The following is a 24,367-nucleotide window of genomic DNA, read 5'->3' as shown; positions in this document are numbered from 1 at the left end:
TGAAGTAGTTAAAGAAAGAAAACTATCAAATGACTAAATGAAAGAGCTTAACAATACCATTCTTCAAGAAAGGAGACAGGATAAATCTATAGAATTACCAAGGAATACCACTTTTCACAACATTAAAATTATGCATAGAAATAATTGGAAATATAATAAATAATTTTAATTATCTGATGAACAACAAGGATTTTGGATTTTTCAACAATAGATGCAATATTTATATTTAAACAAATAATAGATAAATTCTTAGAATTCAGTAAACTTCTTTACATGTGTTTAATTGATTTAACTAAAACATTTGATAGAACAGTTAAAAGACATAATAACTACATTAAAAATGAGATAAATACCAAAACAAATTTCAGAACAACTTAGTTATGTGTGTGTGTGTGTGTGTGTGTGTGTGTGTGTGTGTGTGTGTGTGTGTGTGTGTGTGTGTGTGTGTGTGTGTGTGTGTGTATTGATTATGAGAAAGCCTTTGATTCAGTAAAAACTTGTGCAGCACTTAAAGCATTACAAAACCAGCAAGTGGAGGAGACATACATCAGGACCATTAAATCAGCATACACCAATGCAACAGATAATTCATTTCAGCAGAAACATCTCTACTGTGGAGATACAGAAAGGAATAAGACAGTGTGATCCGCTATCTCCAAAACTATTCACAGCATGCCTAGAAGAAATATTCAAACTTCTTGATTGGGAAGAAAAAGGTATGAAGATGAATGGAAGGTATTTAAATCATTTATGTTTTGCAGATGACATGGTTATCTTTATTTCAACTGCACATGAATTACAGACTCATATCCATGAACTTCAAATTGCTAGCAAAACAGCTGAATTTAAAACAAACCTAACGAAGACTTAAGTTATGTTCAATAGCTATGTACAGCTGTTGAATATCCAAAAATGTACAGCCAAAAATAACAAAAATCAGTAATGATGAAATTGAACAAGTAGATCATGACATACACTTAGGTCAACCGATATCAATAGATCAAAATATCATGGGCAAAATTAAAAGATACACAATGCTTGGGTGGAAAGCATTTGGAAAATTACAGTGAATATTCAAAAGCAGTTACCATTATAACCACTGTATTTTTCCTATATTGACATATGTCTGTGAAACATGGATACTAATTGCAAAGGAAATTCAAAAATTAAGAACAACACAGTTTAGTATGAAAAGAGATATGCTTTGTATCACAAGACTGGATCACAAAAGGAATACGTGGATAAGAAGTCAAACCAAAGTCTCTGACATCATAGAAAAAGCGAAACACCTGAAGTGGCAATTGATAAGTTCTGTGATAAATACAGATCAAGAATAGACTGAATACATGAAAATAACCAAAGGAATTATACAAAAAGACCCATCTTATTAAATTGAATGATGGATGAAATGATAAAAGAAGTAAACAGAATGGAAAAGTGTGGAATACAAATAAATATGAAAAATGAAGAATAATTGGATATGCTGATGGTATAATCTTACTAGTATAAAATAAACCATAAAGATTACTTTATGGTTTATTTTATTTAATAATGCAGCAGAAATGCAGTAGAAATACATTTAATAATGCAGCAGAAAAGAAAAATGTGAAGATATCAACAGAAAAGAATTAATACCAGGAACAGTTTCTAAAGAATCCATCAATCTCTAGTTAGCAAGATAAAATCTTTAGGGAAAGAATTAAATAACTATATTCATACAAAATGAAGTACAAGAACAAGGCAACAAAAGCCTAATACAATATCTGGATGTCTCAAAAACTTCTTCTGGAAGAATGAAACATAAGTAAACAAAAATAAGAACTTACAAAGTAGTAGTTAGGCCAACTGATATATGCAGCAGAAATGTGTAGCAACAAACAAAAATTAAAACAAATGAATGAAACTGAGATGAAAACATTAAAGAAAAATTGTAGATGTAACAGTGTTAAATCAGGAACTCGCAAATCAGAAAACTTATAAAATGCAGCCAATAAAGGACTGTATCCAAAAAATGGAAAGAAGCTTGGAAAAATCATATAGAAAGAATGCAGGTTAACAGGTGGGCAAAGACTGTGAAGAACTGCTACCAAAAGGAAAAAGATAGAGGAAGAATGAAGAAGGTAGCAGGATGGTCTTGAAAACAGTGGCACTACAAAGAACTAAGCTTTAATAGTGAAGAAAGAAATAGCAGAAAGCAAAATTATGATGAAAACAAATTTCACAGAAAAATGCAATATTTTTAAATTTTAGGAAGCACATTTGTCACTTCAGGTATGCTCTCTTAATTCCATTCAAGATTTTCATACGGTTCTAATGCTGGCTAGTATTAATGCAAAGATTCAGATAGGTCTTGGTATCTTTGTATCAGACAGATTAGATGGAGAAATGATATTTTGACCCATTTACTTTTTATAACTTGATGACCACAGTTACTGAATATTACAAGTTAACAATCTTCAAATAATGCTCAAATTTCACATAGGCAAAAAAGATGACTGGTTTGCATAATAACTGGGATAATATTAACAAATCTTATCTGCATTGACAGATATTAAGAGAGACCTCCAGAAAGTCAGGTATCGAGGAGGCCACATACCACCCATACCAGCTGTCATACCTGTTCTTGAATTCATTCACACTACTTGCACACATAACATTCAATGGCAATCCATTCTGATCATGCATCACTCTACCAGAGAAAAATCTAGCCCTCACCCCCTTCTTGATAGCATTCATTCTCAACTTCTAAGGATGCTCTCTTGTCCTTTCTCCACCCTCCATATGTAAAATTCCATCTGTTGGTATCCTGTATAAATCTTTCAGAAGTCTGTGAGTCTCAATCATACCTCCTCCCCCTGTTTGCTGGTGTCTGCAGTCTACAAATTTTCATTCTGTCTTCATAATAAGTATTCCATAATGTTATCAAAAATGATATCATGAATGTTATCATTTTAAACTATACTTTGCATTCTCTCCACTGTATCAAAATCAGGAAGGAAAACAGGAGACGTGTGTACAATCGTCCAAGTGAGGTCTTATCAAGGCCTTGTAAAGAGGCAAAATGACTTCTTTATCTTGACATATAAAGATTTGTTTCACCATTCCAATTATTCTCTGAGTTGTATTTGCAGTCTTTGCTATATGACCCATGAACTTCATCTTCCTGTCTACTAATACTCCAGTATCCCTAGCCTGATTAGTTTTTCTAGCTTAATCGCATCATCTCATCATCTTCCTTTCCCTCTTTTACCTTGCAGTGTCGAGGGTTTATTAATCATTGGACCTCAAACTGTTCATAGGATAAGGTGGTCAGCCCTATGCCCCAGTATATCCCATGTCTGTGGTGTTGAGTTCTCAAGGCTGGTTTTCCTGCTTTGCGGGATGAAAAATTCCAAGATAAACAGGGGGAAAACCCTACTGTCCACGCAAAACTGGCTAACTTGGCTATGGCTGAGGAAGATCCTTCAGCTCCTCACATCACCGACGGGAATTGAACCTAGGACACTCCTTCCCCAGGAATATGGTTGCGAAGCGCACATCCACTAGGTTAACTGCGCAGACTAGCATAATCCCACCAATATAATATGATATTGGATATCTAATCACATCACATCACATCAAAGTGCATGACTAACATTTAATTGAACTGTTAGCCATTTTCACATGCCCACAATTTCAACCTATTCTAATTATTCTGTAAGTGCTGCATTTCAATTACATTCTTGATTACCCTGCTAATTTTGCATCGTCAGCAAATACCTGTATGTCAAATCCTTTCTAATGACATTAATAACAGTGAACTAAGTACTGATTCTTGTTATACACCACAGGTTACCTTAAATCTTGCAGACTCACATCCCCCATATATCACTTTTTGATATCTGTCAGTCATACCTTCTCCTACCCATACCAGTTTTTTATAATCCAATTCCATATTCTGCAATTTATTCAATAGTTTTCCATGCTGTATTCTGCCAAAAGCCTTAGCAAAATCCAAAAATATCATGCTGTATCCATTTCCCCTTGTCTAACTCAATGGTAACATTATTGTAGAATGTGAGCAAGTTGTTGAAACATGATCTTCTGTTAGTAAACTCATCTGCCCATTGCGAAGTACAGATTCTCTATCAACTCACACTGATAGTTAGATACATCAGTCTTTGCACCACTCGTGCAATGGGATTACCATACATTCTTTCCAGTCCTGTGGAATCTTCCATGTTCTGCGACTCAAATCATGTAACCTGGTTAAAGGATTAGCCAGTTCAGCTGAACACTCTTTCTGCATCTGTCCTGATATCCCATCAATCCCTATTTCCAAATTCTTATTCAGCTTGTGCAACAGCTCTAGTCCCTTCTTATTGTATACCAATTTCTTCATCTAGTGAAGAAATAGCAGTAGCACAATGCTGTATATGCCAGGTGTAATAGCTTTTAGCAAAACATGAAATTACATTATTTTTTAAATCCTTTCAAGAGTTTGTACAAATGTTATTTAACCACTTCAAACTCCTTTCACTTCAAAATGATAAATAATGAGTAACTTCAACATACATCACATTGAACAATCTAGATAAACAGCAGGGTCCTAACTGCACTCACACAGGTCTAGACTTCATTAGTGAAGTGCACAGCTGGGCACATTGTATGCCAAAATGCACGGAGTACATAAACCCCATCCAATTTACCATCACCTGCTGAGGTACATGAAATCATCACCAAACTTAACAATAGGAAAGCACGAAGCCCAAAATGAATTTCTGACAAAATCATTAAATGCTTGCTACATAAAGCCATAATGCACATTTCTGCCATTATTAATGCAGTCTTAAGCTATCACTACTTCGCATCACATAAGAAAGTAGCAGATGTAATCTTAATCCCAAAACCAAGAAAAGCAGCACATTTCCCAAAAACTATTACCTAATCAGCTTTCTTTCATGCCTAGTAAAAATAGCTGAGAGGATAATACTGATAACACTGCAGAAAGTCGCTAAAGAATTAAATCTCATCTCCAATGAGCAGTTTGGATTCTAGGAGAATTATTCCACTGAACAACTTCTCAGAATTTGGAAGAAGCAACACACACATACAGGGCCAGTGGTCCTGTTCATTTCCAAGGCTTTTGACAATATATGGCACAATGGGCTTCTTTATCAAACTCCTGCAGGCCAAATTCCCACTAGCACTGGTCAGCCTTCCCATTCCTCCCTCAGTGATTACAGACTGAGTGTGATCACAGACTACTGGGAATTAGTATCATCTGAATGCAAAATCATAGTAGGTGTCCTTTAGGGCTCCCCACTAACACCTCTGCTCTTTGCCATCTATGTTCATGACATCCCATGCACAGTGGCCCCATATGCAGATGATAATTCATTAATGGTCCATTCCCTGCAACCTAGATTAGCAGTTCAAAAACTGCAAAACACAGTCTCAAATCTAGAATAATGGTTTAAAAAATGGTGAATTGATGTTAATGCAGACAAGAGGAGTGTCTGGAGGGCAAAGTGGTCATGTTTGGCAGCAGGAGCCAAATACTTATGAGTACAATTAGATAGAGGGCTTTGTTTCACAACTCATATTGATCATCTCTACTCAAAAGCAAATAGGTAAGCTATACAGATTACTGAATTATCATAGCTGGTTAAGTTACCTTGATTACCTTGATGGACCTGTGATTTCAGTCATGATTTCTCCAATTTCTTTATGACTGCAGGTCGTAAAGAGTTCACTATTCCTGTCCAGCTATTCCTGTCTTGGGCCTTTCTTCTCAATTTTCTTCTAACTTTCTTAATCATTGGAAACCTGGAAGACCACTTTAAGGCCGTCTTCCAGGTTTCCTTTTGGTATATTTGTATCTCTAGGATACAAATTTGTTACTCTGACTGTCCATCTGTTGTCTCTCATTCTGGCAAGATTTCCTGCCCATCTACTTTTGCTGTTGTAGATTGCTTTTATTACATCCTTGAGTCCAGGCTTCTTCCTGATTTCTGTGTCTTATGTGGTCTATTTTATTTATGTTGCACATTCTTCTTTCTGTTGCATGTTGAGTTGTGTTATTAAGCTTTGTTTTTCTTTTAAAGTTGTGTTCCATGTTTCACTGCCATAAATTAATACTGGTAGGATGTGACTATTGAAAAGATGGGCTCTTATTTTTATATCTATGTTTTGGTTGGCGATTGTTGAATTTATTTTGTTGAAGACTATCCAAGCAGCTCTTTTTCTCCTTGCTATTTCATTTGATATGTCGTTGTTCATTTTTATGGACTGTCCGAGGTAGGTGTAATCTTCGACTTTTTCAATAGTGTGGGATTTACGAGTGATTGTATAAACTTTACAGTATTCGTTTTTCATCTATCTTGTTTTGTCTGGATTTATTTCCAATCCAATTTTTTGGGTTTCAGCTTATGTGATTCAGCATTGATTCTAATAGTTCGGGGGAGTGAGATATTAATACCACATCGTCAGCGAATAATAGGATATTTAAAATTTCACCATCAATGTTTATTCCACTTTTCATGTCAGTTTTTTGAATGATGTTGTCCAGAGTAGATTGAAGAGATTAGGTGATAATACATCACCCTGACGTACTCCTCTACTTAAGTTAATTTTAATTGGGGGGGGGGGGGGTTGAAAAGAGTGATATTTGTTGTGCCTTCTTTGTGGATATCTTTTATGAGCTGGATCTGCAAGTTGTCCAACTTTAAGCAAGAGAAGGAGTAGAAATATGTTATTTCTACTCCTTGTTCTATTAAAGCTTGGAATACTGCATTATGTTCAACAGTGTCAAAATGCCTTTTTAAAATCTGTAAAAAGAAGACAAAGTGGAATCTGGGTATTCTCTGCATCTTTCTGTTAGTTGAGTAATGGTTTGAATGTGGTCTATTGTCGAAAAGCCTTTTTTGAAACCGGCCTGTTCTTTTCAGGTATATTTGTTGATGGAGGTTTGTATTCTGTTTAGGATGACTCTGGTGAATATTTTATATGTGTGCGATAATAGACAAATGGGTCTGTAATTACTGATGTTTTCCATTTAGTATGTGCTTTCCTTAATTGTATATATCGAGTAAATCTTTCTGCTAGAGCTTTAAAGAGTATTTGTCCACCCATTTTTAATTCATCAGATTTTATACAGTCAATTCCTGGTGATCGGTTATTTTTCATATGGTGGATAGCCATTTTTACTTCTTCAGGTAGGATAGATGGTATTTCCAAATTTTCATCTGGTAATGGCACTGTGACTACCTGTTTAGACGAGTAAAGGTTCTCATAAAATGATTTTATTATTTTTTCCATCTCACCTCTGTTTGCGTGTCTGTTTCCTTGATTGTCTATGAAGGCTGATGGTAGTGGTTGCTTTAGACGTATTTCTTTTTCTACTCTACTTTTTTTAGGCTACTATACCGCCTAGCTGCTTCTGCCAGTTTTGTCATTCTATATATATTATAGTCATCTTTGTTCTGCCTCAGTTGTTTACAGATAATTTTATATTCTAAACGGTCTTTTCTTGTATCTCCTGTATTGAAGAAAAGTACTCTTCTTTTCTTCAATAGTTCTATCGTTCTTGCTGATAGGCGATCCCTGGAAGAAGTTCATAGGCGGTTCTTTCTTTGCAGTTCAATAAATGATTATTAAAGTTCCTTAAATCTTCGTCGATGTCATTTTTTAATTTCCAATCGGTTTCTTCCACACTTTTTCTAAATTCTTCTGGATTTATCTGTTTTGAGCGTTTTTTTATGGTTAGACTGTGCTCTTATGCGTTCATTTTTTTATGTATTTTGAGGGTTGCTATTATAGGGCAATGGTCTGAATGAATATTGCAGTAAGTTTTTCCAGTGACTTCAACATTTTTTATTATTCTTTTGCAATTTGTTAGGTTGTGATCGATTTCATTTCTTGTCTCTCCATTTGGGGATTGCCAAGTCCATCTTTTCCATTTCTATTTTTAAAGAAACTATTCATAATGTAAAGCCTTTCTGCTTCAATAAATTCTGCCAGGAGTTCACCTCATTCATTTCTATCCCCCACAGTCCAAGGTTTTTTCTTCAATAGATTCTGTACCAATCTTTGCATTGAAATCCCCACACACTATAGTATATGTTGTTTTTTTCTGTAATGTTTCTCATAGGTATTCCTAGAATTTTTCTATTTCTTCTTTGTCAGCTATTGAAGTAGGTGCATAGACTACTATTATTTTTATTGTTACTGATTTTCCTATTTTTAATTTTAGTGTTCCTAGTCGTTAAGAATGAATTGTGCAAGAAATAATGTTTTTAGTTAGCTTTTTGTTTATGATGAAGCCAACTCCTCCAGCCCTTGTTGAGTTATCTGCAGCTCCCAGGAAAATTTAGTTGCCATTTTTCCATTTTGCTGTTAATTCAGAGCTTCTTCAGGTTTCACAAATAGCAAGGATATCAAATTTTACGTTGGTTAAGTATGCAACTTAAACTACTCCTATACAAAATGCTTATCAGACCAGTTCTGATGTTTGGCTCACCCATGTGGAATCACACAGCAGATTCAAACTTTTGCAAACTAAAAATAATCCAAAATAAATGTTTATGAATAGCAATCAGTGCCCCATGGCTTGTAAGAAACACACAGCTTCACTGAGAAGCCAGTATACCTGAGATCCAAACTATCCTACTTGAAATGGCTGCAAAATTCTTTGTAAATGCTGCCATCCACCTAACCCATTAATCCAGCAAGTGGTACACTACAGTGGGCAAAATCCTGTGAGACACTCATCCCAAAACTATACTGAGCAGGTAAACTTTTTAAACTTTCTGCCAGAAGCCCAAACTGGGCGAGCCAAAGGCTCAATAAAATCTCAAATCCATTATAGTCTTATCACCTAGCAGTGTACTACAACAAACAAGTATCTCAAGACATATCCTCCCCCCCCCCCAAAAAAAAAAAAAAAACGTACCGAACAATTTTAGTAGTCAGTAGATGACAATGGATGAACCAAGAGTTCTCAATAATGTTCTGTAATCTAGCAGTGCAGTTTTGTTGCAAATCCAACACAGGAATGAAGGTGTTGAAAGTTTTTTTTTTACTTCGGTTCTGCTATACATTAAAAATGCCAAGAAATTATATACTTCGTTTTAATCTTTTACCCAAGGAAGAAAACAATGTTTTGCTTCCTTGGGTAAAGGATTAAAACCAAGTATATAATTTCTTGGCATCTTTAATATAAAGGGATAAAGGACCACAGGTCTAATCAAAAGAAGAAGGCTGTTGAGGATATCATTTACTGAAAGACAGACAAATGGACGGGCGCTAGAAAGGATCAATAAAACTTTAACGCTCCTGAAAGATATTGACAGAAGAAAGTTGAAATACTTTGGACATATTGAAAGAATGGAAGGAGGACTTCAGAAAACAGTAATAGAAGGCAAAGTTCCTGGAAAAAGAGGAAGGGGTAGGCAATCAAAGACATGGATTGATGGTGTGTCTGGAATGACTGATTTTCAGAAAATTGAAGCTCCAGAAAAGCATGCAACAAGACCACATAGTGAGGACTTGTGTAGCACATCATCGAGCATCTGAGTGACCATACAGCATTTGTTAGTGTCCAGTGAACAGATGGATGGTTCAGTCAATCCATTGTGCCAGAACAGTTGACATATTTTATTTTTTAAATGAATCCTACCAATAAAAGGCTGTAAATCCATAGGATATTGTTGGATTCTGATTATGTAGAAATTAGAATAAATGTTATTTGATTCAGAATCCAACATGATTTTCCGTCACAAGAACTATATTTGTAAATATTATTTAATGTAAATAACATAAATTATAATTGATATCATATAACTGCCTTAATTATATCAAGTTTTTAATTATTTAATCAAAAGAAAGTGTTAATGATAAAGAGGTTCTGTATTAAATATTATTAAGCTATTTTATTTATTGTTATGTCAGTATTGTAAGAACTTATATTTGTAATTTAACTATGCATTTATTGAAAAGCAAATATTCTAATTATTCCTGTTTTGTGAAAGCTTAATGCTATGTAATAACTCAATGTAGTTGTATAGCCTAATGTAACATTCGCGAGAATGTTTACGTTTATCAGTTGTCATAGAGACGTGTGAAATAAACGAGCGCGAGTGGAGGAGAGCGTGGGCTAAATAAGAAGAGAAAATATATACGTAGTAGGGGAGTCGGAACGGAATTTTGGAACTAAAAGGTAGCAAGGAGATAAACTAGAGAAGTAGAAGTAAATAAAAGGTTCTTAAGGGTAGAAGTTGAGTGGATAATTTTTTATAAGTGAGCAAGGACGAAACGAGCTTTATAGTTAGCTGAAAGTATAATCAGCAGTAATAATGAAAAGGAAATTAATACTACAATTGGATAAAATAAAAAGCTGGATGTTTAAGGAAGAATTCTGAATGAACCCGGCTATTCTAGAATTGTGGCTTATTTCCGATTTGCCCTAAAAAGAACCTCACGGTGTTTAATTAGTTTATGAGTAGTAACGACGATAGTTGAAGAGTACCCTGTAATTGAAGTCTAGAATTCTGAAGTGTGTTTGATAGTGTTTTAAGTATAACCGTGGATAAGTCTTGTAGATGTGTTTTTATTAAGAAAGATAAATAAGTTCCAAAGGTTTGCTCACAACATAATTGATGTATTAGGAACTATTTCTGGTAAGGTTTATCATAGTGTGTTATTTCTATGCTTGAAGAATTGTGTGTTAATTACGCTATGCTTAATGCTACTTCAATTGTGGAAACTCTTTGTGAATGAGAGTTGGAGATAAGAATTGTTTGAAAGATATTTTCAGCTATTAGTGCTTGTAATATTTTGAACTTATAGCATGACTGAGAATTGAGTGAAAACTGACTAGATTGGATGTTCCATTATATTAATTTAAGTGTAGAAACTTTGTAACCCAGAAGCTGAGAAAGTACATGTGAAGACTTGGAAGATTGTGCTATTGAGATTATCTAAACTTAATGTTGACTTGTTTCTAGTATATAGAAATTAGAAGTAAAATTTATGTATGTGTTATATGACCTATATTAAATGTTTCATTGGTTAATCTAATTATTGTATTTGCCTGAATTTCTTATTACTGCACCATTCACAAAAATTCGAATCTAGCGGGAATCACAGAAGGAAAATAAATACTTCGGCCTGATTGAATGAAAGGACTGCTAACTAACTTTGAATTGATCGTACTGTTTCATATAGACTTATCTAAGGATAGAGTGGTGCAGTATAATAGAATCATATATAATCCACATATATAAGTATAATCCATAGGATATTAACACTATGGTTCTCTAGATTCCATACAAAGAATTTTTTTTTTCCAAACTATTTTATGCCTCTAATAAACATAGTAACCTCATGAAAATCATCTACCGCCCAATTAAGCAAAAGATTCATAAAGCAGATTATCAGAGAGATGACATGGGAATTACAAAGTCGAGAGCCATTTGAGTGAACGTAGGGAGGAAAAGAAAATTAAGTAGCAAAATAAGAAAAACAAAGCATGGAATCAGATAAGTCAGCAAGCAAAAATCAGGTAAGTAATGTTGTTTATAAAAAAGGATGTTATTTGATATGGCGACTCTATCATAAAACATGCTGTTGATAATCAGGTTATAATGTCAAGATTTCTGGCAGCTAAAATGAAAAATATAGTACATTCAGTTCTAAAACAGAAAAGAAAAGTAAACAAGATTGTAATTGTAGCAGGCACTAATGACTTAACTAGTGATAAGTTCATTATGAGAGAGGACATGAAAGGGTTGTTAGAGGAGGTGAAAACGGAGAGTGAGCAAGTGAAAATAGTAAATATATTTTACTATTACCTCAATATGATAAAAAATGAATTAAGAAGGGTTATGATATCAAACAGTTCAATGCATATAGAAGGAATGGATGCAAATTTTTGGATGTATGGAGTGAGTTTGAGGGAAGATTAGATTTGTATAAGAGAGATAGCCTACACCTGAATGTGTTTGGTATCAGGAGTCTTGAAAAAACTAATAATTGGTATGAGACCTAACATGGAGAGTCAGGGAAAGTAACTTATAATGGGAGGAATGATGAAAATGAGTGTAAGAGTAAAAATGTTAGGTAATTATGTTAATGACAGGAATGGGTATTATTATGAAAATAAATACAAGGAGAGAACAAATTCGACTTCGTGTTCGTCCAGTTCACACCCATCAAACATTGGCAGAGATGTCTGCATTTATAAGGCACTACAGATCTGCAAGTTGTCCAACTTTGTTATGCAGACTTATTACAAGAGGATACAAAAGAACATGCAGGTAACTTATTATGTCTATACGAATGCTAGGAGCATCAGAAACAAAGGGTAGTTTGTTGTCTTGGTCAACATGTTGGGACCTTAGATTGTATGCATTAGTGGGAACTGGTTATATCAGAATCTGACATACTAATTGGTATCGAGTGTAAAGGGTACAGTATTTTTAGAAAGGATAGGAGAGGAAGGGGCTTGCTGCTAATGATATCAAACGACTTGAATCCAGTTAGAGTTGAGACCTATGAATGTAGTACTACTAACAGTATTTCACGTGGCAGTGAATTTGAAGCAATCTGGTGTGAGGTGGAATTTAACAAGATCAATTGTGTAGTGGGATGTTTACAGACCTGGTGGATTGGTTGCTGGTGATGAATAAATGCACTACCAAATAGAGACGATGGGCACGAAAGGATTAATCATAATGGGAGACTTTAATTATTCAAATATTGATTGGGTAAAATGCAAGAAGAATTAAACTAAATTTATTTAGCTGTTGTAGCACAATTTCCTGAAGCAGCATGTAACAGAAGGAACTGAAGGTCAAAGAGTGTTAGATTTGATTATAGTGTCAGAGGGTGTTTCAATTAAAGACGTAACTATTTTGCCTCTGGTTGGTGACAGTGATCATGCTGTACTCACTTGGGGAAGTAACTAAGTTTATGAATGTTCCATTCAGAAAAGGTTACATACTGAACTATAAAGCAGGAAATTATGATCAACTAAGGTGTATACTGAGTTCAGCAGAATAGTATTGGTTACTGGATGGGAAGAATATCGACAGTGCATGGGAAGGGAAGCCTTTCAAAAATACTTAAATCACACAATACCAGAATGTCTCGAGAGTTTGAAAAATAAATAGGGTTGGAGTCAAATGGATGTGTAATCTTATTAAGCAAGAGATTCATAAGAAGTGGATTATGTGGAAGGAATACCGGCTGCAGAAGGATGATGTCCATTATGAAAATTATAAGTAGCAGACCAGAAGAGTCACAACTATTGTACAGAAATCTAAGTCTGAGTATGAAAAAGAACTGGCTCCTCAAGCTAAAGTTAACCCACACGAATTCTATCAATATGCTGCAAGAAAGAGAAAAAAAAGAATAAATATGAAAGAATAACTCTTCTAAATGGTGTGAGGTGACAGATGCAGAGGAGATTGTTCATTTAATGAGTACCCATTTTGCTAAAAACTATCAACCTGGTGTATGGAAATTGACCTCTTCTGAAGAAACTCAGCTGTATGAAGAGGAGGTATTAGTGCGGTTGCACAAACTGAATAAAAATTCAGCAATAGGGACTAATGGGAAAATCAGCACAGGTTATAAAAGAGTGTTTAGCTGAACTGGCTATTCCTTTGAGCAGGCTATATAATTTGAGTCTCAGAACAGGCAAGATTTTGCAGGAATGGAAAGAATGTATGGTAATCCCATTGCATGGGGTGGTGCAAAGATGGATGTATCCAACTATCGACCAATCAGTATCTCAGTGGTGGTGGTGTTGAAGATTTTGGAAAAATTGGTTAGGGTTCGCATTCAGAAATGCATTGACAGTGAATCTCTACTTTGCAGTGAACAACATGGTTTTACTATGGGAAGTCATGTTTTAGTAACTTGCTCACATTCTATATATCATAATGTTACCATTGAACTAGACAAGAGGAATGGATACACCATGATACTTTTGGATTTCGCTAAGCTTTTGACAGAATACAGCATGGAAGACTGGCATAAATTGGAGAATATGGATTTGGATTTTGAAACATTAGCGTGGTTAAGAGGATAGCTAACTGACAAATACCAAAAATTGGTATATGGGAAATGTGAGTCTGCAACATTTAAGATAACTAGTGGTGTACCTCAAGGATTAGTCCTTGGTCCACTGTTATTCAATCTCCACATTGATGATATTGGAAAGGATTTGACAGGCAATATACAACTATTTGATGATATGCTTGCAGAAGGATTTGAATATGCTGAAAATGGATGCGAGTTCAGTGTTAGTAAATGTAAAATCATGTATTTTGGTGTGATTTGATATCCAATGTCATATTATATTGGTGGGATTATGCAAGAAGAAACTAATCAGGCTAGAGAGATCTTGGAGTGTTAGTAGATAGGAAGGTGAAGGTTAGGGGCCATGTAGCAAAGATTGCAAATCCATTCTCCTGTCTGTTTTCATAGTTCATCATCATTGAATTCCTGACATTTACTCTCAGGGGTGTACAGAATATTCTGCCAGTACTACATAATAGAAAATACATGAGTATTACTTCTTATTTGACAACTCTTTCCAAATATCTGCTATCTTTCATTACTCCAGTATTATCAGATCTTATATTTCTCTCTTCTAAGGCACCTTTCTCCTTATCAGTCCACCTAGATCTTAGTCTTCCTCTGGTTTTTTATTTTTATTATTTGTTTTTTTTTGGTGGCGCATTTCATCATTCCTAGCAACCTAACCACCAGGTTTGTAGCAACATCCCACCATTTATTTCATCTTGTTTTCCTCTACTTTATACTAGATATTCTCAAACTTACTGCTACATGGGGTTATTATTATTATTTTATTATTATTATTCAGGCCTCCAAGGAGTCAAAAGATTCACCGAGGGAGGTCCTTCCTAAGACATAAAGTCTGTGAAGACTCATCGAGGGGAGGTCCCCCCCCCCTAAGAAACACAAAGTCTATCATACCACTCTTTAAACTCACTGACCGTTCTCGCTCCCACCACTCCATCAGGCAATGCATTCCACGGCTCAACCACCCTCCACACAAAGAAACCACTCCTTACCCTCTTGCTTACCATTTCCTTTCATAACTTCCAGGGATGGCCTCTTGTCATCACTCCTTCCCGCTGATCAACCAAGTGAAAGAACTCCCCAGTGTCAACCCTGTAACCACCTCTCAACAGTTTAAAAGTCTCAATCATATCACCTCTTCTTCTATCCACCAAACTCTGCAGTCCACATTCTCTCAGCCGATCTTCATAACTATCCTTGTACAGTCCTGAAACCATCTTTGTCATCCGTCTTTGTATCCTTTCCACAGTTAATTTATCTCCTTCAAATCCTGGGGACCAAATCTGAGAACAATAGTCCAAGTGTGGTCTGATCAGAGACTTATACAACGGAATGATAACCCTCTTATCTCTGCAGGTCAGTGTCCTTCTCATAATAGCAGCAATCCTCTGTGTTACCTTCACCACCTTTGCAATATGTCCCCTAAACTTCAGGTTTCTATCAATCATCAACCCCAGATCTCTTGTCTCCCCTACTTCCTCCAGTATAACTCCTCCCATAGAGTATGCAGCATCCCATCGATGTTTCCCAAACCTCAAGACCTTACATTTTGCTGCATTAAACCGACACTCCCCCCATTCATTTGCCCATCTATCTAGCTTATTTAAATCATCTTGCAGGGCTACCACATCTGCACTATTACTAATAATCCTTCCCAGCTTTGCATCATCTGCAAACAACTGAATATCCCCCTGCAATCCACTGGCTATGTCATTGATATAAAGGTTAAACAATATAGGTCCTAGTACTGAGCCCTGTGGGACCCCACTTGTAACCCTCTGCCTCCTGGAAACTGCTCCACCATACACAACTCTCTGATACCTATCTGACATCCAGACCCATGTGCTGCAACTTAAATATCAGCTTATCATGTGGCACCCTGTCAAATGCCTTCGCCAATCTAAGAAAATTGCAGTATATGCCTTTCCCTCATCTAATGTTCTTGTAACTTTATTATAAAAGGCTAGCATATTGCTAAAACAAGAGCATCCTTTCACAAATCCATGTTGATTCTCACAGATAACATTACTCTCATCTGTCCGATGCTGTATACGGTCCCTCACTGCTTTCTCCAAGATCTTAACAACTACTGATGACACACAAACTGGCCTATAATTAGACACTTCCAGTCTGTTACCACCCTTATGTAATGGCACTATCTTACCTTCCTTCCATTCCCTGGGCACCTTTGCCAAAGCCAGACTTTCATTGAAAAGCCACGTTAAAGGCACTGTCAATTTCCTAGCACATTCTCTCAAAACTCGTGGTGAAATACCATCCAGTCCCACAGCTTTACTGACATCCAGAGTACTCAGTATCTGAAACACACTCTCCTCCTGTACCTCCAGACCTCGAACCAGTCCTATCCCTCTAGCATTAAAACTGACTCCTCTAGGATGAAATACTCCAATAAAGTGTTCATTGCACAATTCCACTATGTCCTCTGCATCAGTCACTCTATTCCCATTTTTATCCCACAATATCATTCTTCCACAGTCATTTCAGTGTCCGCGCGGTTAGCTTAGTGGCTTTGCGCTTCACAACCATATGCCTGGGGAAGGAGTGTCCTAGGTTCGATTCCCGTCGGAGACATGAGGAGCTGAAGGATCTTCCTCAGCCATAGCCAAGTTAGCCGGTCTTGGGCGCGGGCAGTAGAGTTTTTTCCGCCAGTTTATCTGGTGTTTTTCATCCCGCAAGCAGGCAAACCGGCCGCATGAACACACAGGGATACAGCCAAGAATACCTTGAGGCATAGGAGTGACCATTCTATCCTCGTATTTTGGTTACGAAATCCAAGCATGCTTGTAAGGTTGTGGGCCTTAAAGACCTGTTAAAGCCATTGGGATAGATAGACAGTCATTTCTCCTCCTACTGGCCACATAGCTAAAAAATTCCCTAGGATTTTCTTTGGATCTTAGGGCCAATCTCCTCTCATATTCCAGTTTCGCTTTCCTTACCACACTAATCACTCTTCTGGCCTGTGTCTTATATTCCTCATGCATCTCTTCACCTGTCTCCTTATATCTCTTCCATAGCCTCTTTTTCGCATGCAATTCCTGTTTAATATTGTTTGTCATTCACTTTACTCCAAATTGCATCCTCTTCTTCACTCGTGGTATACAACTTACCATTGCTGATAACAAATATTCTTTCACAATTTCCCAAGCACTGGTGATATCCCGGCCTTCCAATTCCTCCCTCCATGAAACTTCCCGAAGTTGACGTCTAAGACTATTATAATCACCTGCCTTATAATTCCACATAAGTTCCCGTCTCTTTGATACTCCTGCATGTCTATTCATTTTCCGAGTCAACACCATATGGTCACTCTCTCCAACTGGTGGGAGAGACATCAACTCAGTTATTATCAACTCTTCTGATGCTATAACCAAATCCAAAACTTTTGAACCTCTTGTTCCCTCTGTTACATGTTGCCTAAGACATTTGTCCCTCAAGAATTGTAGAAATTCCATTCCCCTATTGCTACATGCATCTTCCTCTCTCCAATATATACTACTGAAGTTAAAATCTCCCATAACAATCATTCTTCTTGCACTTGCCAAACTTAGCTGTCTAAACATCTCCTGGTCCCCATCCTCTGTGCTCCTGGGTCTGTAGCAACACCCCACTAAATATCCTGTCTTGCCTACCTCTACCTCACACCATATGCTCTCAAAATCATTTGTCTCACTTCCTTCCAAATTCTCCACTCTTAGAGGACATAGGTCATCACTTATCATAAGCAGTACCCCACCCTCCTATCCTGACAAAAAATGCTATACCCAGCGACTTCTATTCCTGTTGTTATATCCCCTTCTGTCAACCACATCTCAGTGATCGCAATAATTTTTGGCCAGGCTGATGCTATCTGCGCCACCAATTCCTCTCCCTTATTCCGGATACTCCTGGCATTAGTATAAAGCATATAAATGCCATTGTTTCTATACCCAGTATTATCCCTCCTAGACTCCACTGGGCTCAGTGTTACCTGACATTGTCTCCCTTCTCCCAAGTATCCATTCCCACAAGAGGCCACCCCTGCTATCATCCTCCCTGGGACACACTGACTCGTTCAGAACAGCAATCTCTCCAGATGCCTACGTCCTTCCTCATTCAAATGTAAATGATCTCTCACATACAATTCCTCTCTTTCCTCAAACGCACTCCAAGCATCCACATATACCAATCCTCTCTTGTCACACATTCTCGCTATTATGCCATTCAATATCACCGCTCTTCTGCTGAGCTCATCATTATCATACCTAGGCAACACGCACACTATTTTTCCTCTCTCTGTCTTCTTCCATACAGTCTCGAGCAAAAATCTCATATCTCTCGCTGCCCGACTTACATTACCACTCAAGTCATTCGTTCCTACCATCACAATCATCTCATCCAGGGTGTGGCTATTATTGCTTTTATGTGGCTATTATTTAACTGGAGTCAAATCATCAGATATCATTAGTAATACCCTCTCCTCTAATGTCCTATCTTTCTATCCCTCCTAGAAATACTGTACCCTTTACCAGTTACCACATCTAACTCTGGTAACCAAGTTTCTCTAATGCCAACAATCTTAGGTAGCAATATATTTTCCAAAGCAAAACTCAGCCCCTTTTGCCCTGATGCATCTGACATTTATGCATAGGTAACTTGTTATCTACATGACTTTTTTCTTTATCTGGCAACTTTCTCATTACTCTCCCCAAATACATTCAAAGTCTTAAGCGCCTCCGTAGCGCAATTGGAAGAACGACGGTACATTGCGCCCTTCGATTGGAATAGGCCCAAGTTCGATTCTCGTCGCGACGGGAGGAATCTTTATCTGGTCGATTTCAATCGAAGGTGAGTTAGCCGATCTCATACGGAGGTAGCAGGGTTTTTTCTCCTGGAAACTCAGGTTTTTCATCCCGCATACATACAAATCGGCCCTTCAGAACACACGCAATTTACAGACAAAAATTACTAGTTGTGGTGGTGTTGGAGGTGGGCGGCAGATGGCGTTGATAGAGATGATTCGTAGTAGAGGTTAGGTGCAGAGACAGTTGTAGATGTCCTCCCACGATGAGTCTTCGGACTCCTTGGAGGTATCAGGAATAATAATAATAATAATAAAGTCTGAATCCACAGCATATATTTCCACCTGTTTATCAGATAAATAACCATGCTCGGTGACATTCTACCTGCTAATGGAATGTACCATGAAAAAGTGAGGATTGGACATTAAGACAGAAGTCTAGTTAGTTCTCCACATTTCTTAAAAGGCTATGTGAAGGTCTCTTCTAAGATATTTAGCTTTGATTCTAAATTGAACTGCATTTATCCCACCCACTGAGCTAATGCTATGTACAATAGGCCAACAGCCTGTTGTAGGTGGGATTCACATAAGAAGAGAAAATTAAATTTACATTATTGCTGGAAGAAAACCAACTGTTTTCTTCCAAATTAATTGTCAGATATCCAGTAATATCAGATCTTACATTTCACTCTTGTAGGACATTATTTACTGCATCAATACACTTAAATCCTAGTCTTCCTCTGGATTTCTATCCTTGAATCTTGGCATCATACATGTTTTGCTGATTTTTTCTACTCTCATTCTGTTTAAGGACCATACTTCCTTAGATTAGTTCTGTTCACATATTCTTGCATGTTAAAGATGTCAGATTCCTTCCTGATATCTTTATTTTTCATGATTCTGCCATTGTTGCCATCTGTTCATTTTAATATGTTTTAGAACTCTCATATCTGTGGTCTCTGATTTATATCAGGAGGTTTATTTCTATTCCACTCTTAGCTCCATAACTTAAACACTATCTTATATACTGCTAGTTTAATGATTTGGCCAATCCACCATACGATTTTGCTTATTCTATTTAGATAACACATTTAAATTGCATGTTCACTAAAAATTGTGCTGAAATATTTTACCTATTAACTTCTTTTTTTCTTTTTTTGCTTTTTACTCCATACTTTAATGCCTTTCTTATTATTCTCACATAATCTCAGTTATGTCCTCAGTAGGTGCATGTATAATTCGGAGGGTTAGTCAGCAAATTAATCATTATACTGATCTATAAAATGAAAATTTTTATTTTCTGTTTAGTAGAATTGTAATATTTTTGTGTTTTGATATTTAATGATTTCAGATTGATTATCCTCATCTCTGCTTTCTTCATATCTAAAGTTTCTGATGGCTCTTGCTACCTCTGTTCATAGAATATCCTTATCTTCATAATAAGTTTAGTTTAATCCTTTATCCAAGTGTGAGCAAACAAAGTTTGCGCCTGAAAGTATCTTCAGGACTGGGATAAGGTAGTACAACAATAAAATAAAATAAGGTAGTACAAAAATAAATTCTCAACATCTTTCTCTGAATCTGGAGTAATTTAATAATAAGGTTGTACACCCTTTGGCAACTCCTATAGGTTGGGATGACCTCTCATTGCTTCTGCCTTGGTGTCTCCACTACTGGGCCTGGTTCCCACTAACGAGACCTCAATAAAGGTTGAAACCGGTATGGGTAGTGACCCTTGCCTTAATGCATAGTATTACACATATCCGCAAGGAGATGTGCGTTGCATTATGGGAGATACGAGATAGGAGTGATGAGAACTTTCTCCACCTTTGCAACAAGTTGCCTGGTGTTGTACTACTTTACCCCAGTCCTGAAGATACTTTCAGGCGCAAACTTTGTTTGCTCACACTTGGATAAAGGATTAAACTAAACTTATTATTGTCTAACCAAGTGAAAAATAAACTCCCAACATCCTTATCTTCAATTTACATATCTCATCTTTTATCTTCCTTTTGTGTTACTTTATTTAAATATGATATTTAGTAGGCCTCCAAAACAGTTTTGTCACCTTTATGTTATTCTTTTCGATCCAAAAACTTTGTGTGATTTTTTTTTTTCTTGAACTGCTTTAACCCATTCAGTGCCATCTGAATGAAATAATGATTTAACTGCACTGAGCAGTTAAATCATTATTAATTATTAATCATTAAATCTGTGCTCAGTGCAGTACCCAGATGTATCATTTTATTATTTTGTCTGGAGATCTTATCACCATGAATATGGTTAATGTGGATGCTGCATTTCCAAATGGTAATTATATTGAAAAGATTGAAGAGACAACACCAATATTTTGCCTTTGCATCTAAATCTGAATGAATCGGGCATGTAGTATGACGGCATAAGTAGATTTTGCTAGCTAATTTCTGCTAAAGAGATTTAGAAGAATTTGTTTTTCAGTAACAAATAACACAACGTGTTATTTGCTACTGAAAATGAATGGAAATACAGCCAAATTGCAAATTGTGGTCTTGAGTAAAAATGCAGACTAAGAAAGTAAGAGATGTAGTTCTTTGTGTCAGATCTCTGTGTGGAGGAGGAAAGATAGAAAACCATCATAGCTCAGCCAGTTTTGACAATGCCCTGTGGTTAGAAAGACCTGGATTCAAATTCCATCTAGAACACAAAGAACCTTTATTAGGTCTTTTTCTTTTCAGCTGAAGGTGAGTTAGATAGTCTCATATGGAGATGATAGGTTTTCCTCCTGGAAACTCTGGGTTTTTCATCTCACAAAGCAGGCAAACTGCCTAAAAACACTTCAATTGACAACCATAATATATTATACAAGCATTAATTAGGTTTTCAAGAAACCATGTTACTTGGCCATGACAGGCCATTGAGCCTAACATGCAAGGGTCTTAAGATGGGATGTATATTTTTTTTATGTTTTTTTTTTTAATTTATATTATATATACTAGGGGGCTCCCCCCCCCCGATGCCTATGGTGCCAAACCCCCCAAGTTCCGGACTGGCCTATGGTGCCCCCCCCCCCAAGTTCCGGACTGGTAAGCCAGTTCTCTTTGAATTCTGATGACTCGAATTTTGAAAACTCGAAAGGAAGTTCCTTCTCCCAGGCCTATTTTGATTTTGTCATTCAATCTCTAAGTTCCAATGCTCTTGTGATTTAATAAGAAATGACAGCCAGTTATCGCAAGTTATTTTACATGTCAGATCTGATCCACAGCGGTTTATTAATTTTTTGAGCATGTGATCTTGATAACAATCCATACTATACTGCTTATTCACACACTTTGGATTCTAAATACTGAATCTTGAATTTTTTTTAATCAACAGGTTGCCTTTGCTCATCTTTTACCAAATTTTGTAGAATGCTGGTGGGATGCTCTTATACTTGATGTACTACTCTGTAATGGATTAGGAATCTGGGTTGGTATGCTTATCTGCAAGAAGTTAGAAATGAGAGTTTACAACTGGGAGAGCATTAAGTAATTATTTAAAAACTATACTGAGCTAGAATTATCTCATTTTATAATATAGTTAGTTACCTGTACTAATATATCACAAGTACATTTTTACTTAGTTTACTAGTTTATTTTCTGAAGTTTTTTAATAGTTTCTGTTAAAAATAATGATGTAACTTACATTATTAATAACAGATAATTTGAAATATTAGCAGTTAAGAATTCAGATACCTTTAAATGTTCTGTATTTATAAGGTATTGATAAATATTTTGCATCCTTTAAGGATCAAAGCTAGATAAATGGGAGGAGACTTCAACAAATCCTGTAAGAATGTGGAGAATGTGACCAGGGCCTGACCAAATATCCAACCTTCTTTTTGGTGTCTTTACCCAGTTAAACAATGCTCTGTTGTTTTCATCAGAAGGAATCAGGGTGACTAGAAATGTCATCAAATACGTGATATGTACTATCATAATATCCTGTACATCTGCTCAGGGGATGCACAGGATATTATAATAGTACAGTGCAGAAGGTCATTATCATCTTCTTATTAACAGTTTTCCTCCAAATTAATCCTATCTGGCAGAACTCAATATTGCCTGATCTGACAATGCTGGGTGTGGAGGTCAATTACTGGAATAACTTCAAACCTAATAGAATTAAAAATAGGAATCTAAGAATTATCAAAGGAAAAGAGGTGGTAGCAAAGGAATTAGAGAAATACTACCATGTTGGCAGAATTATGCATTACAGAAATGAAAAATCAAAAATAGATGGTATATTGTGAAACAGTAAGTAAGATGATATTCAGATACTAGTGATTGCGAGTGGGGTGGGGGGCTTATACAGTACATGTAAATAAATGCTAAATGACAGACAGTTTCAAGGGATGATATGGTAATGTTTCAAAATGGTTTGGTGTTATGTTGTTTTGATTTACAGCTGAAGCAGCTAAGGATATGAGGCCAGCATGTAGTATGTCTGTAAACTGTGTTTTAGCAGAAGTTTTGAGTTTTCTAAATCTTGTGCTAATGTCCTCAGTATTTTCTCCATCAAGGCATATATCATCTCCAAATCCTAATATTACTATTCTGTTTATATTATCCTTTACAATTTCTTGAATGCATTTTTCTAGTGCTAAATTAAAAAGGATGGGCAAAAGAGCATCTCCTTGCTTCAATCCTGTTTTAATATCAAAAGGTTCAGACCTAATTCCATTAGCTAATACCATGCTTTGGCTGTCAGCGATGCAAATTTTGATTAAATGTATTATCCTATGAGGTATTCTTAGTTCATCTAACATTCCCCAACCATGCTTACCTAAAAAAAATTAACCAATTGATATCTGACATAAACTCTTACCAATCCGTTAACTGTAACCCAACAGAAAGTTACTAACCGCATGGCTGACAGAAACAATTACAAAGTTGATGGCATGCATGCTACCCTAGAAGTTAGGGCCTTTCAAACATACATAAAAAATAACGTATTCTGCAGCCAATAATTGAAGGAATCGATAGCCCTAATTATCACTTGGCCAAGAAACTAACAGCAATCCCCAGGGAGTTAGTAGTTCGTTCCTCCCTCCTACATAAAGAACACACGAGACTTCAGAAACAAAATTAAAAATGTTGCAATCGACAATAAAGATTAGTGATTTATTAGTCAGTTTAGATGTTACTCCCATTTACAGGAATGTCCCAGTCACTGGCATAGTTCATCTTTTAGAAAACAGATTTCCTCTTGACACGACTGCCCATGACCTTCAGTCTGATTATTTCATATGGCAAAACTGTTTCTACATATAAAAAGAGGATACAGCCACAAGTCCCCCCCCCACACACACACACACATACACACTATAGCTAACTTTTATATGGTACATTTTGGGCAATGCATTCTAGATTCAGCATCCTTGAAACCCAAAAAAGTTTTTCTAAGATACGTTGATGACATATTCACCATTTGGCCCAGCATCTGCCAAACTTTCAACACTTT

At 36.3% G+C, this 24,367-nt stretch overlaps 1 protein-coding gene across 2 annotated transcripts in view; it reads left to right on the top strand.

Moving 5' to 3' along the window:
* LOC150094657 (phosphatidylserine synthase-like) overlaps window positions 1-24,367 on the top strand; it is a 204,537-nt gene that overhangs the window by 72,227 nt on the left and 107,943 nt on the right. For both annotated transcript variants that reach the window (XM_090411080.1, XM_090411079.1), the window contains exon 6: window positions 22,241-22,392. In XM_090411080.1, coding sequence (XP_090267206.1) covers window positions 22,241-22,392 — 152 coding nt within the window. The remainder of the gene's footprint in view (window positions 1-22,240; window positions 22,393-24,367) is intronic.

Source organism: Typopeltis vanoorti, chromosome 21 (assembly GCF_054136105.1).
Source record: "Typopeltis vanoorti isolate ZY-2024b chromosome 21, IOZ_Tvanoo_1.0, whole genome shotgun sequence".
Lineage (NCBI taxonomy): Eukaryota > Metazoa > Arthropoda > Arachnida > Uropygi > Thelyphonidae > Typopeltis > Typopeltis vanoorti.
The sequence above is the reverse complement of the archived record's forward strand: the minus strand, read 5'-3'. Positions and strand labels throughout refer to the sequence as shown.